Source organism: Cynara cardunculus (genome assembly GCF_001531365.2).
Source record: "Cynara cardunculus var. scolymus isolate 2C chromosome LG 17, CcrdV1, whole genome shotgun sequence".
Classification (NCBI taxonomy): domain Eukaryota; kingdom Viridiplantae; phylum Streptophyta; class Magnoliopsida; order Asterales; family Asteraceae; genus Cynara; species Cynara cardunculus.
In genome coordinates this window covers 36,764,872-36,781,060 of record NC_037544.1, presented here as the reverse complement: position 1 = coordinate 36,781,060, position 16,189 = coordinate 36,764,872, and the positions used below count along the sequence as shown (strand labels likewise).

The following is a 16,189-nucleotide window of genomic DNA, read 5'->3' as shown; positions in this document are numbered from 1 at the left end:
ATTAAAAAAATTCATGTCATTAACCAGGTCAACAGATAATACTAAGTTGGATACTACATTACTCGCCACATCTGCATGATAACCGGTTAATGCTTCAACCAGTTACCCGGATACTTATATGTTTAAAATTTTACATCTTAGATACTAAAATGAAATTTTTGAAAATATGTTACCCAAAATAAAAATCAAGTTAAAGTACATTATTTTTTAATGTAATTTGTTTAATATTTTATATTTATTTAACACATATATTTCGTTTCTGAGAAGATAATTATATTTTCTTTAAAAAATATTGCACTTATAATAAAAAAATTTAATTTAATTTCCACCTCTTTTTCTTTATTTTGTTAGAATTAGGAGTAAATATAAAATAAAACTTAATTATTTTTTTAATCTATATAAATTACGAATAAAAAAAGTGTAAGCATTTCGTCAGATTGCATTTGTGGCAGACCAATATATATATATATATATATATATATATATATATATATATATATATATATATAAATAAAAAAGAAAAATAAGTAATTTTCAAATAATTGATTTTAATAATTGCACACATGTTTTGAGATATGTTATTTTTTTATCTGAAGTATATAATATTTACATATGATAAATATTTTAACGTATACGTTTTATTTTTAGTAACGGTTAATTTTTGAATTTTTAGAAAGTCGGAGGATGTTGAGCGTTACTAATAACCCAGATATCGTTGTGCCAACGACCGTTTGGCGTGTGATTTGTTTTATAAAAACCGATACCATCTTTGACTAAATTCTTACGACCACTTCAAAGTAACAGAAGTCCGAGTCTGCAAAGAAGTGCTGAGGTATCTCCACAACATTAGTTTAACAGATAAGAAGGTAGACATCTTTACAAATGATTGTAAGCTGGTCTGGTCCAGGGTTCGATTTCAGACATCACCGAAAAACCCATAAAACACGTGATTTACCTTCTCACGATGGTTGTAATACATATACGATAAATATACTTCACAAAACGACGTCATACCCTTTTTCGCAGAAGAAGTGATAGTGGTTAGGTTAGGTTAGGTCAAGAATGGCTAACCATGGTAAGAGGGAAACATAGAAGGAAGCCAACAATGGCTTGGTGGAAACCAAAAGCAACAATCACCACATACCCTTAACCTAACCCAACCCAAACCGATCCAACCGACCCCGTATAATTAATATTCTATTATTTTATTTTCCTATTATAAAAATATAAAATATAATATAAATTCATAATAAAAATATATATGTGATCACACTTTTGGTCCAACTCGTCGTAAATTAAGGAAGAGTGGACGATTGACTACCTGACTTAACACAATAATTGTACCTTACCCAACATTTAAGCAATATATGACCCATCCTCCTTTGACAATCGAAGCCCCATCATTACATGATCAGATCAGTCGTTTTTATGCAAACAATTCCCAAATCCTGACATCAGAAAGAGGTCGTCCTTTTCTCCGGTTTCAGAGAATAATAAACGTTTTTATCATGTCACGTTCTTTAATTCTGATCGATCTATGTAAGACCAGTAAAAATAAAATGGAACAAAAAGGAAGCAAGTAGCAAGAAAGAATCAAGAAATCGATGCACGGTTTTTTATGGTTTATTTAAAGTTGTGATATTAGTCCTTATACTTTTTAAATTACGATTTTCATCCTTATAATTTGTAATTTATTGTTGTTTTTGTCATTGAGGTAATTAGTTACAATTAAGTATGAAAGATTAAAAAAAAACAATATTTTGTAAATTATAAGGATAAAGAACAATTAACTCACTACAAAAATGAAGAGTATCAGCGAGTGAAAATTCCCTCGCTGATCCATCGCTAAAGGGGTCTTTCGTCGCTGATCGTTCGTCGGTCAAAAGCTCGTAGGTAATACTATCAACGACGGATCAGCGATAGAATCTTTCAGTGGCGGATCAACGAAGGATTTTTCAACGAAGAACTTTTAGTGACGGATTTTTCCTCGCTGATTTGTCGTTAATTTTTAATAATTTAAAAATAAATAATTTATAATTACATAATTTCTATATTTATTTATATAAAACCTGGTTTTTCGCCATTCCCTCGTTGATCATGTTGGTCCCTTTAGGGTCTACAAGATGTGTATAACAGTTTTTAGAAGGGGGGGATAAATACAAATACAGTATTTTTAAATTTAAAATATATATTGATAAAATAAGATCAATACAAATTTTACAAAATTGTTTGCGGAAATATAAGGTAAGAAAACCTATCTAAACAATCTAAAGTTTACACACTTAGTCTTAGCAAACAAGAAAAGATTTGCTATTAAAGAAATAGAGAAAAATAAGTTCTGTCTGGGAGAGAACTTGTTTAGAATATAATAACAAAGATTCTAACTTGCTCTTGAAGATAAGCGTATTTGTTCTTAGATGTATGTTCTTTTACTTAAGCGCAAGAAAACTTAGAGTAAGAATTTTTGTAAGTGTATCTCTGCATGAAGATAAAACACATCTATTTATATATGTTGCATTAAATGCACATTTAATGCATCATAGTAGGGTTAGAACGCGCGTCAATAGTACAAAAACCTATTTATGAGCAAACATCCTTTCGCAAAGTTGGTGGGTAATAGAGTCAACTAGTCGGCTTCGTACCGACGTTTAGAAAGGATATTATGGGTTTGTCCTTTGTGTGTATAAGGACAAGACAACAACAATCGTGCTTAGCAAGCTTCTTTTGATTGCTGAATGCTGGAATAACCTGAAGGTCTCTTCAGCATTCGCTGAGGCATGGACAGTCTTTACATATATGTAGGCAGACTTATAATCACTGAATACCGCTTCAGATCACGTACTCGCTAGCCTTTAATCTTCAGTTTCAGTCTTTGACTTTAACTCAAGGTTTTTTGGTGTGAGTGTTGTCTTCTTGAAGTATTGCTGTCACTGATTGGATTTACAATACAAGTTCTTCATCGATCACTGAATAATAGACTCAGTGAAGATCGCTGGAACTGAGATAACAGAAACATAAAAACTTCGCATAAGGAAAAATAGATTATCATCAAATCATTGAGAGAGAGTACCAACAGATCCCTCACTGATTAGCGGGGGAACTGGTTTTTGGCGATTCCCTCGATCAGCGAGAATCAACAAGAGATTTTTTCCGTCGTTGATATTTTATCATCTAGTAGTGACTGTAAACTATAAGAACGAAAAAAACAATTAATTATAAACTACAAAGATGAAAACTGCAATTTCGAAACATAAGAACGAAAAGAGCAATAAGTTGTAAACCATACAAACTTAAAAGATAATGAATTATAAAATCATAAGAACGAAAAAAGCAGTGAAGTGTAACAATAAGGACAAAAACTGTAATTTTTAAAACTAAAAGATAAAAATAGCAATTTTCAATAAACTAAGGGACTAAAAATGTAGTTTACTCTTGAAAAGGTGAATGGCCAAAACCAACGCCTTTTTCATGCTTAGATTTCTACTTAACAAAGTCAGGAAATATACTACATGCGTATTCTTTATAACCATTTTTCTCTCTCTCTTTCTATATATACATACATATATCTATATCTATAGGTATATCTATATATGTATATATATATATATACATGCACATATATTGAAAGCAAATCAAGGGTGTCATCTAGTTGTTTAATTCTAAGAATTGAGGTTGCCTGAAAGATGAGTTCTCCGACGAAATCACCGGAGAAAACGAGGGAGGAGGAGGAGAAAAAGAAGTCGATAACGATAATATTCCGGTATGCGGATTGGTCGGATAAGCTGTTGATAGTATTGGGAACAGTTGGAGCCATTGGAGATGGAATGTCAACAAATGTTTTACTGGTTTATGTGAGTCGTCTCTTTAACAGCTTGGGTTATGGAAGAGGTGTTCAACAAAAACCCGAAAACTTTATGAATGAGATCGGAAAGGTTAGCATTCTTCAATTCATCGTCATCTTCTTCGAGAACAGAAACGATTGATCTGTTTCGTGATCTTAATTGGTCTTATTCGGGTTCTTTTTCGTGTTAATTTTGTATCAGTGCAGCTTAGCTTTTGTGTACATTGGATTAGGAGTCATGGTGATGGCGTTTTTGGGTAAATTTCTATCCTTTTCTTTGAGAGAGGGGAGGTTCAGGTGTATATATATATATATATATATATATATAGGTTTGATAGTCTCTGTGTAACTGATTTAAAACTCCAATACCCCTTAAATGGAGGTTAAGGGCAGTTTATTAAACGCTTACTTGGGTAAGTGAAAATCAAGTTAAATTACCTTACATAATGAATATGGTAATAACCAAGAATCTTACCCGATAAGAGCGAGACAAGGATCAAAAGTCTTACCCGGTAAGTGAGGGCGACTACTCTTACCACCGTAAATGCTTATCAGGTAAATTGTTGCATACGATACCGTTTTGATGGAAATGATAAGAACCTTTTGTACAATTAATGCAACCCAATAAATTGAAATATTTATGGAAATGATAAGAATTCATTTATTATGATTTAATATTTATGGAATATGAATACGGTTCATTAATTATGATTAATACTTTATATTAGAAAATAATCAAAACTTCTATAAATTATATATTCATCAAATTAAATGGACGGTTGAGATTGAGTTATATTGGTTTTACAAATGCAAGAGGTTGTATAATAACCCACCCCTCTCTCTCTCTCTCTCTCTCTCTCTGTGTATATATATATATATATATATATATATATATATATACACGGTCAATTTATAAGTAACTTTTCCGGTATGTATGTGCATAACATGCACACGTGCATAAAAACCAAAAAACATCTTCGACTACTTGTATGCTTATGTTTATACAGTACAGATGAACGGTCATTAGAGTATTACTTGGTTTTCATTTTTTTTGTTTGAGTCCCTAGGTGGTGCTAGTCTCCTCTAATACCATGATGTATGAAACCATTTCGAATTCTCTCTAAGAGCCTTTTAAAGAGAGGGAAAAGTTCATATATGTATATGTATATGTATATGTATATGTATATGTATATGTATATGTATATGTATATGTATATGTATATGTATATGTATAGGTTTGATGGTATGTATCTAGCCAATGACAGTAGACGATATTGCATACGTAATGATCAAATTTGACGGTTTACGAATGATTGATCTTTGTTTCTTCGTTGTTTTCGGGTATTAATTGTTTGCAGAAGGGTATTGCTGGAGTAAAACAAGCGAACGACAAGTTCTAAAGATTCGATACAAGTATTTGGAGGCGATTTTGAGACAAGAAGTCGCTTTTTTTGATTCGCAAGAAGCAACAACTTCAGAAATCATCAATAGTATTTCCAAAGATACATCTCTCCTTCAAGAAGTCCTTAGTGAAAAGGTAATCACTCCACACCTTCGTACAAAACTAACTCTCTCTCTTACCGGGTAAGATTCTTGGTCCAATAAGGAAATGTGACTTGGTAAGCGCCTACACGGATAACCGTTTAAGTGGTTTAACTGTTTTTGTGTAAACAATATCGTATTGATGTACTGTATGGCACTTTTGTAGGTACCGAAATTCTTGATGCACACATCGGTTTTCTTATCGGGACTAGCTTTTTGTACGTACTTTTCGTGGAGGATGTCTTTGGTAGCCTTTCCAACGCTAATTTTCTTGATCATTCCGGGGCTTATCTACGGAAAATACCTCTTATATTTATCAAAGAAATCGTTCCACGAGTATAGTAAAGCGAATAGTACCGTGGAACAAGCTCTTGCCTCAATAAAAACGGTTTACTCGTTCACGGCTGAAAAGACCATCGTTCAAAAGTACTCAACGATCTTGGACCGGACAACGGAGATGGGTTTGAAACAAGGAATCGCGAAAGGTCTTGCGGTCGGGAGTACGGGGCTATCTTTCGCGATATGGGCGTTGATTGCTTGGTACGGGAGCCGTTTGGTTATGTATAAAGGAGAAAGCGGTGGGAGGGTTTACGTTGCCGGCCTTGCTTTTATCTTGGGCGGACTGTAAGCAAAAATTTTCACTGAAATTCTTTCGGTTAGGATATGTGGAACACCTTTAAATTTCTTTCGAAAAAGCCGAGAAAATGGAGAACATGGGAACTCTCCGCCAACCATCGATTGGTTTTAATCCAACGGTTGTAAATAATAAAAGACAACATCTACTTTTTAAATTTGTAGATTGATAAAGGATTCCGTCGTTCACCATTTTTTGGGGTTCTCTTTTGACCCCCCTCCTATATATATATATAGAGGGAGGGAGGTTGAGCGGAAAACCCCAAAAGTTAAAACTGCAGAACACTCTAATAATTGTTTATCTGTATTACTACGGTATGCATATGTACATATAAGTAATTGAAGATGTTTCTTGACTTCTATGAAACATTCTGAATGCTGGGTTTTTGCAGATCTCTTGGTATGGCATTACCAGAACTGAATCACTTCACAGAAGCATCAGTAGCAGCCTCTAGAATCTTCCATAGAATCGACCGAATCCCAGAAATCGACGGCCAAGACAGCAATGGACTCGTACCCGACAACATTCACGGACAGATTGAATTCGAGAATATCGAATTCACATACCCTTCTAGGCCTAACTGCGTTATTCTTAAAGATTTTAACCTCAAAATCGAAGCAGGAAACACCATTGCTCTTGTGGGAGCAAGCGGAAGTGGCAAATCCACGGCCATCGCGTTAGTTCAAAGGTTTTACAACGCGGATCGTGGGATTATTCGTGTCGATGGCCTCGATATCAAGAAACTACAATTGAGATGGCTGAGGGCACAAATGGGACTCGTTAGTCAAGAACACGCGTTATTTGGAACGTCGATAAAAGAAAACATTATGTTTGGAAAGATCGACGCGACAATGGAGGAAGTAATCGCTGCCGCAACGGCCGCCAATGCTCATAATTTCATCCGGCAGCTTCCGGAGGGATACGAAACAAAGGTCAGCTTTTGAAACTGTTAACGAGCCTCACCTCAGCTTTACTTTGACCATTTTTCTTCGATATATGTTGAAATCCCGCTTCTGTCTTTCTTGATTTCGAAGGTTGGCGAAAGAGGAGCGCTTCTATCCGGTGGACAAAAACAGAGGATCGCAATTGCAAGAGCGATCATCAAGAACCCCGTGATTCTTCTTCTCGACGAAGCTACGAGTGCACTTGATTCGGAATCGGAAAAACTTGTCCAAAATGCCCTTGATCAAGCCTCCATGGGAAGAACTACACTGGTAAACTATTACTACTTTTCGTTATCCGTTAAAATGGTATAAAATAGCAACTTTTGAAACTTTGTTACATAAATTCGAAAATACAAATTCTTCGTTACGCTAAATAGGAACCGAATCAAAACTTTTTGCACTTTTCCTGCTTGTTTACGTTGAGCTGAGGGGTTGTTTGGTTGGTTTTCTATTAAGTTCTGTATAGATAAATTTGTCTATATAGATTAATATGTCTGTATAGATTGTGAAGGTTTTTGTTTGGGAGAGATTTTTGATAGATGGAATGAGCGTGTTTATTAATTCGGATGGACAATTTTGGAAAAAAAGTGGTTTTCTGCATAAAGCTCCACCTAGAAGCTTGCTGAATAAGTCACTTTCTATATTATTAAGCCACCACCAAACAATCATGTATAGTTGACTGAATAAGTTGTGGGTGCAATTAAGCTCATGAAGCTGCTAACAAATGGGACTGAATCTTTCACGTGAACAGGTCGTTGCCCACAAGCTTGCAACAATCCGAAATGCCGATGTGATTGCAGTCATGAGCGAGGGTAGAGTTATCGAACAAGGTTCACACAACGATCTGATCGATGACAACACCGGTCATTATGCAAGGTTAGTGAAACTTCAAAGGCAATTCAGTTCGTTTAATGAGCACGAACAGAACACACCAGTAGCTGCAAGAAGCAGTGCTTCAAGATTAAGCACTTCCAAATCGAGCCCAGCCATGTTCGATTCACCAATCCTGCTGAACGACCCACAATCGTTAAAATCCTCAAACCGCCCTCCGCCTTCGTTTTCCCGACTCCTTGCTTTAAATTCACCGGAATGGAAACAAGGCTTGATCGGCAGTCTCGCGGCCATAATCTTTGGAGCCGTTCAGCCGGTTTATGCATTGACCATTGGAGGAATGATTTCAGCGTTCTTTGTAACGAATCACGAAGAAATGAACACCCGAATAAAAAATTACTCGATAATTTTCTGCTCGCTTTCGGTCATTTCCATCCTCGTGAATCTCTTGCAGCATTACAATTTCGCGTATATGGGTGAACAACTAACGAAGAGGATCCGATTGAAGATGCTCGAAAAGATCTTGACGTTTGAAACGGCTTGGTTCGATGACGAGCATAATGCCAGCGGTGCGTTGTGCTCTAGGCTAAGCCACGAAGCTTCGATGGTCAAGTCGCTTGTAGCTGACCGAATGTCGCTCTTGATCCAAACTGGCTCGGGTGTGTTGATAGCTATGGTTATGGGGTTAGTCGTGGCTTGGAAGCTAGCACTCATTATGATTGCGGTCCAGCCCCTTACGATCTTGTGTTTCTACGCACGAAAAGTAATGTTGTCCATGATGTCGGCTAACTTCATAAAGTGTCAAAATCAAAGCACTCAGATTGCGGTCGAGGCCGTTTACAATCACCGGATCGTGACTTCGTTTGGAAGTCTAGGGATCGTTCTTCAGATTTTCGATAAGGCTCAAGATGGGCCGAGAAGGGAAGCAAGGAAAAAGGCATGGCTAGCCGGGATAGGAATCGATTTGGCTCAAGGGCTAACATTTATCTGTTGGGCATTGGACTTTTGGTATGGCGGGAAGCTAGTCGATGGCGGGGAGATATCGGCCGGGGACGTTTTCAAAACGTTCTTCATATTGATCAGTACCGGAAAGGTAATAGCGGATGCCGGGAGTATGACTTCCGACATAGCCAAGGGCTCAACCGCCGTTGCTTCGGTTTTCTCCATTCTAGATCGCCAATCATTGATCACGAGCAATATTCATGTAAGTAACTGTCATAGTCCTAAAAATTGGGTTTATATGACATCAAAAACGTCTAATTATCATAATAGACTGCTTTACAGGACTTAAGTTTATAGGAACAAAACATGAAGTGTCATATCTAAAAGTGTTGCAATAATTTTACAGGACTGTTTTGGATGTCTTAACAAGTATTTTATAATATTTTTAAAATAAAGCGTCGTATTAACGTCTTATATACGTGATTTTATTGTTCTGTAATATGATGGGGTTTCACGTATTTTAAATCTTTTCTGCTAAATATGGCTATGCACACAGGATGAAAATGGAACCAATGGAGTAAAGTTGGAAAAACTAAGTGGCGGAATTGAAATCAAGAAGGTCGATTTCGCGTACCCGGGCAGACCCGAGACCTTAATCTTACAGGAATTTTGTTTAGAAGTGAAGGCCGGGACAAGCATTGGATTAGTCGGGAAAAGCGGGTGCGGGAAGTCGACGGTAATCGCGTTGGTCCAGAGGTTCTACGATACAGATAGAGGTACGGTGAAGGTAGATCGAGTAGATATACGGATGCTCAACATAGAATGGTACAGAAAGCATATGGCGCTCGTTAGCCAAGAACCTGTCCTATATTCAGGCACGATTCGTGACAATATCATTTTCGGAAAACTCGATGCATCCGAAAACGAGTTGATTGAGGCCGCTAAAGCTGCAAATGCTCATACTTTCATCTCGTAAGTACGATCTGAATTGAATATTTTTAAGCCAATTTTATTGTAGTGATCAGTTTTATGACAGTTTTTAGTTTGCTGAGTTGATTATGATGTGACTGGAAAAGTGTAAAAAGATGCTCATATGAAGGGGAAAAAAATCAAAAGGGTTTCACGTATCCTAAATGACGTTTTCTTTTACGTATAGGTCATTGAAAGATGGGTACGACACCGAATGTGGAGAAAGAGGTGTGCAACTTTCCGGAGGGCAAAAACAGAGGATCGCCATTGCAAGAGCCATCATTCGAGACCCGACAATCTTACTATTAGACGAGGCTACAAGCGCCCTCGATGTTCAATCGGAGCAGGTCGTTCAAGAGGCGTTGGATCGGATTATGGTCGGAAGGACGACTGTCGTGGTGGCACACCGACTCAACACGATTCGAAATCTTGACTCGATTGCATTCGTTTCCGAAGGAAAAGTGGTGGAGCAAGGAACTTATAATCAACTCAAGAACAAGAAAGGGGCATTCTTCCAACTAGCTAACCTTCAGAAAGCATAAATATGATGTATTTATATTATTATAACATGAGTAACTTTCGGTATTTGCGAGTTGTAATCGAGCAATCGTTTGGTAATCCGATCGTGTTCTGATGATTAATATGCAACTTAGAGGAGACAGATGGTTGGAGTTCAACGATCTTTTGACTACAATTCCAGTGATTGTTCCTTGAATGTTCATATCTTTCGTTGTGACATTTTCTCGAACAACGTGTGTGCAACTGTGTGTAATTTGACTAACTTATTAAAGAAATAATGGGTTTATACTTATAAAATAGTAATGAATTTAATTAGAAACCAAAATATAAATATGCACAAAAAACTTGTCTAAAGCCCGCCTTGAAAAAATCCCGAGACGACTGAGCCCAAAGCCAGGTCTAGGCCCTGCCTCAAAGCCTGATCAGAATGATAAACAAATTCAAATACAAAATAAACTTTTAATCAACTAATATAACAAAATACTTAAAAGTATCAGTTAGGTGTTTTTAACGGTCCATGTCTCTCTTTTGAAAATTTAACAGAATGTGTCCTTGTGGTTGTGGTTTTTCACGAGTTACATCCTAATGTTTGTATTTTTTTTTAATGAGTTGGGTCCTTATGGTTGCAGTTTTTAATCGAGTTTGATCTCCGGATGGACTCATAATTTTTTTTAAAAGATGGCACCATTTAACCACCACTTGACAATAAGAAACAAATATAAGAGGAAAAATTCATACGGTAGCACCATTAGAATAAGAAAATGATACTAACATGATTTGAACTCGGGAATGGGTGAAAGAAAAGTCTTGCAAATCAACTCTACCAAATAAAACGTGTTATCGTTGTAGTTTCAAAATAATATAGTGACACAACAAATTTATACGGTAATACTTTTCACGACCCTAAACTTTTTTATACTACGATGGATGAACAATACAGTGACACGAGCCACCATGTGCTCTACATTGGGTCCATCCCTTGTCTAGATCCCTGAATAAAATCATCAACCTGAACCTGTGATGCATTAGGGTACGTTTGGTATGTAGACTACATGAGACAGGACGAGATACAAAAAAATAGTCCCATGTTTGGCATGTCATGGACAAAAAAAACATGGGACAAGGTGGGATTATTTTTAATTTTAATGGGACAAATCTTGATATTTCTTGTTCCACCAAAAAAGATGGAATAACATGAGACTAAAGTTAATATGACAATATTTTGGTTGATTTGTTGTCATTTTACAATCATTATATGATATAAAATAACACTGAACAACATTTAGGGGAAATATGGTCATTTTAATAGTTTTGTCCTGTCCTAGTCGTACCAAACATAGGACAGACAATTAGTCTTGTCTCGTCCTGTCTCATCCAGTCTGCGTACCAAACACTACCTTAAGGACCTGAGTTCTTGTAAAATGCAACCACGAGGATCTCGTTGTATAAATTCAAAGTTTAGGGGCTTTTGTTGCCAAAACCCCAAACCTCTAAAAAATAAACACGCGGATCTAATAGAGGGTCCGACCCGAACCGATGAGTAAGTATAAAAGCGCCATATCGTCCCCATTTCCAATCATTCGGGCCATTTGATACCTTTTCTCTCGACCCGCTAGAAACCCTACCCTCTTTCCTCTCTGAGACTGCGAAAACCGGCGACTATTCGAAACCCTAATCACATCTCTCCTTCTCTCTCGAACAACAATAATCGACGGTGGACGGCGGCTGCCTCCATCTCGATCTCTTGATACGGTGCACGCCGGCGACTCCTCGACGATACAACCCGAGGTCACGACCTCAGGCCGTAACCCTAGCGCATCTGTTCTTCTTTCACTTTCGAACAACAACGATCGCCGGTGGCTGCGTCCATCTCGATCTCTTGACACGGTGAACACCGGCGACTCTTGCCGATCCATCCCGATGTTCACCGGAACTGGATGACCTCCGGCCTAACCCTAACAGCATCTGTTCTTCTCTCTCTCTTGAACAACAACGATCGACGGTGGACGGTGTCTTCCTCTATGTCGATCTCTTGACACGGCGAACACCGGCCATTGCAACTGGCCGAGCTCTGGCTCTATTCCTATCTCTCGAACAACAACTATCGTATGGTGGCTGCATCCATCTCGATCCAGGCCATCGACAAGCGCCACCGATTTTCCGAACATGAAAGGCTACTCTACGAGTTCTGTTTCTATTCAATAATCACTCCGATTTCTGGTTTTATTAACCCGGTGCTACTGGCCCATTCAGGTCTCAACGAAGCCAGCAATGGGGATGGAAGGAGAAACACTAACAGTGCAGGAAATCAAAGATTAGACAGTGAATTAATCACTGTCGATATTATTAACCCAAGTATTAAGGTTAAAAGGCTAATACACCCAGAGGATTGTCTAGTCAAATAGATATATTCAACAACAAAACAAAACAAGAGGATTAAGAGATATTGTGTCTATAACTATAACGTAATCATGTCAAATTCTTTTAGGGGCTGTTTATTAAACATTTATTAGGTAATCACTTATCGGTAAAATTTACTACTATTATTTACTTACCGGGTAAGATTTTAGTCAACCAAAACGGTATCGTATGCAATATTTTACACGGTAAGTGCTTATCGTGGTAAGAGTCGTCGTCTTCACTTATCGGGTAAGACTCTTGATTCTTGTCAAGCTCTTATCGGGTAAGATTCTTGGTTTTTACCATATTCATCTGGTAAGAGAATGTGACTTGGTGTTCACTTACAGAGCAAGTGTTTGGTATATGGTCCCTTAGCTGACTAATCTCTTGAATAACTTTACAAGTTGTTTAGAGATTATAAATTGAAGAAGAATTTATCAGTCTTACTAAAGTAGGATTTCACTATTCTTTTTATGTAAGATGGATTTTGAAAGTTACCTTACACGACGTGAAACTGGGAACAACTGCTGTAACATCTTCCATTTGCCTCCGTTGGCCAATGACGGATTTAAACCCCCACGTCACTTCCTTGCTACTATCGGCCGGTGTCTGTTCCTCCGTCAACTTCAACGGTACCACCTATGCCGCAAGAATCTTGCCGGAGGAGTTGGAGGTTATGGAGAGATTGTTAGAATCGTTATCATCGCTTTTTTAGAATACAGACGACTGCATTAAACTCCTTGACGATATCGTTAACAAGTACAATGGTGTCGTTAAAATACGAAAACATCGATGCTGACGTTTCTAGCAATTTCTCCATAGCCATCTACTCCTCCCGGCGAGTTTCTTGTGGCAACGTGGGGCCGCTTAAGTTGGTGGAGGAACAACCACCACTGGAAGACGAAGTCTGGAGGAGCAAGGGAGCGGCGTGAGGGTTTAAATCCGTCATCGGTTGCTTGAGGGAAATAGTGGATGTCGTAGCAATTGTTTCGGGATTCATCATGCACACACATATGTTCACTTTGTAGGACTAGGATGCACCACTCATTCAGTTCTTTGATGGCAGTCCAAAATCCACCATGATCATTGTAAACACTGAAGAAATGAATTGGTGGCAAGATTTCAAGTGAGGTTCTTGAAACAATGTACAATCTTCCACGTGATCGAACGTATGCGACATGAATCCTGGAACAAACAACTGCTACAACATCTTTCATTTCCCTCTGTCGATTTAAACCCCCACACCACTCCCTTGCTCCTCCCGACTCCGCCTTCCACTCCACCGTCGGTTATTCTTCCACCAAGTTAAGCGGCACCATGGTTGTCGCAAGATTCTCACCGTACGAGTTGATGGTTATGGAGTAAGCGCTAGAAATGTTATCATCGTTTTTTTCAGAATATAGGCGAATCCGTTGAACTCTTTGACGATATCGTTAATGAGTAAAACGATGCAGTTAAAATACAGAAGCATCGATGATGACGTTTCCAGAAGCTTCTTCATAACCATCAAGTCATCCGGTGAGATTCTTGTGGCAGGGATGGTGCCGCTTGACTTGGTGGAGGAACAAGCACCAGGGGAAGGCGGAGTCGCGGAGTCTGGTGGAGCAAAGCAGTGGTGTGGGGGTTTGAATCCGTCATCACTCGACGGAGAGAAACGGAGGATCTTGTAGCAGTAGTAGTTCTGGGATCCATTGCGCACATGGCAGAACTTTCTTTTGAAAACCCATAAAACTGTGATGATTTTGAGAACTAGTGCGTCATATGCTATTTTAATTAAAACTTAGATTTAGAATATCGATGAATATATATTTGTTTCACAATGTGTTTGTTACACATGTATTTGTTTCATGACGTAAACATTTTTAGCATTTTTGTGCAACATAAGTTACACGCTAATTTTTTTTTTAAATTGTGAACTGCATACATATAAAGCAAACACAATATGACACAAATACATGTCCATCAATTCCTTAAATGCTAGTCTTTTACGTGTTTCTCACAATAACAAAATTGGTTTTATAGGATATCTAAAATGTCTAAGCGTTATAATAAATATTTTAAAAGACTTAAATAGTCTTATTTAAAAGTGTCACTATAGGTTTATAAGACGGTTTTAGGTATTTTAACAGGTTTTTTGAGACGCTTTCGAAATAAAATGTTTTATTAGCTATTTTATGTCGGTATTTGAAAAATTGTCCTATAAACACAAGTGTTCAATAAAAAGACGAGTTTATAGAACATTTCTCACAAGCGTCATAGAATAGATAATACGACATTTTATTTTAAAGTCATTTTAAAAACCTTGCTCAAATGCCTAAAAGCGTCTTATAAACCTATTGTAACGCTTTATAGTTTGGTCCTGAAAACTTAAGTTCTATAAAGTATTCTTCTGTTAGGACACTTACAAATTAGACGCGTCCTATAAATCTAATATTTGGTTGATTTTGAGGGGAATTTTTTGGGTGTTTGGTTGTTTTCAATACTTTTTCGCATTTTAGTTCAATTTTGGGGTCGATTTTCGGTATATTAGTTGACTTCGAAAGACTTTTTCGGGTTTTTTTTTTTGATTTTGATCGGACTTTTTTCGATTTTTTTGAATACATGTCCTTTTCTTTAACAAGAACACCGGCAACAACAACATCATTGTGATCGACAGATTATTGATCAAACCAAGTAAAAGTTAGGAATGATCTTGTTTACGAGTCGACAAGCTTTCCGTCATTCAGATTCTTCATCGAGATATCGACTTGTTCTTCTCGATCGTGCATGTTGTTTCTTTTTCTTTGATTTTAGGTTGACTATGAATACCGACATGTTATCAGAGCCATTTCTCCTCACGGCTATCTCAATTAGGTTGTCAGCAAGGGTTTGTGGTGCCGGTAACTCGTTGCCGACAGCAGACTGTCGTCGTCGTTGTCTTAAAACACGACAAGCTACCTCACCCACCTCACCATTTGACATTACATCCCACGATCCATCGCTTGCCGGTTTCAAACACTCATCTTCGTCCGTTCTTGTTGTGAAAATTATTTCAGGTATGTGAATGATCCAATTCATGACTTTCCCATCGGGAAATTTACAGAAACAGACGGGGTTTCAGCCATTTTCGTACCTCATTTCACTTTGTAGCCGATCCTTATCCTTACGCATATACGTAAAGATTGTTTTCGGCAAAATGAAAAAAGTGGAATGCTACGTAAGGATCGGCTGAAAACTGAATTAAGGTCTGAAAATGGCTATAAAGTGTGAAGATTTTGGGAGACTGAACCCATCGATGTTCTTCAATCAGGAGTTTATCCTCTCAGTCACGCTGTAAGAAAAAAGGAGATGTTATTTAGCTCTCATAAAATGATTGATGCCCAAAAGCCCTCGATCGGCATCAAATTAAATATGCCGGTTCTTGGATGGCAGTCCAAATTCGCCATGACCATCGTAAACACCGAAGAATTGGGTCAACGGCAAGATTTCGAAGGAGTTTCTTGAACCAGGAGCATGTACATTCTCTCATGTGATCGTGCGTAAGTGACATGAACCCTGAAACAACTATTACAGCATCCTCCATCTCCC

General features: G+C 37.7%; 1 protein-coding gene across 1 annotated transcript; it reads left to right on the top strand.

Annotated features, from left to right (window-relative positions):
* The first annotated feature begins 3,683 nt into the window (after positions 1-3,683).
* Positions 3,684-10,448, top strand: LOC112500836 (putative ABC transporter B family member 8). Its single transcript, XM_025104430.1, has 9 exons — positions 3,684-3,932; positions 4,044-4,098; positions 5,200-5,378; positions 5,550-6,007; positions 6,409-6,949; positions 7,052-7,231; positions 7,713-9,002; positions 9,288-9,706; positions 9,891-10,448. The coding sequence occupies exons 1-9, from the start codon at positions 3,684-3,686 to the stop codon at positions 10,243-10,245; spliced, it is 3,726 nt and encodes a 1,241-aa protein (XP_024960198.1). The 3' UTR covers positions 10,246-10,448.
* The last annotated feature ends 5,741 nt before the right edge of the window (positions 10,449-16,189 follow it).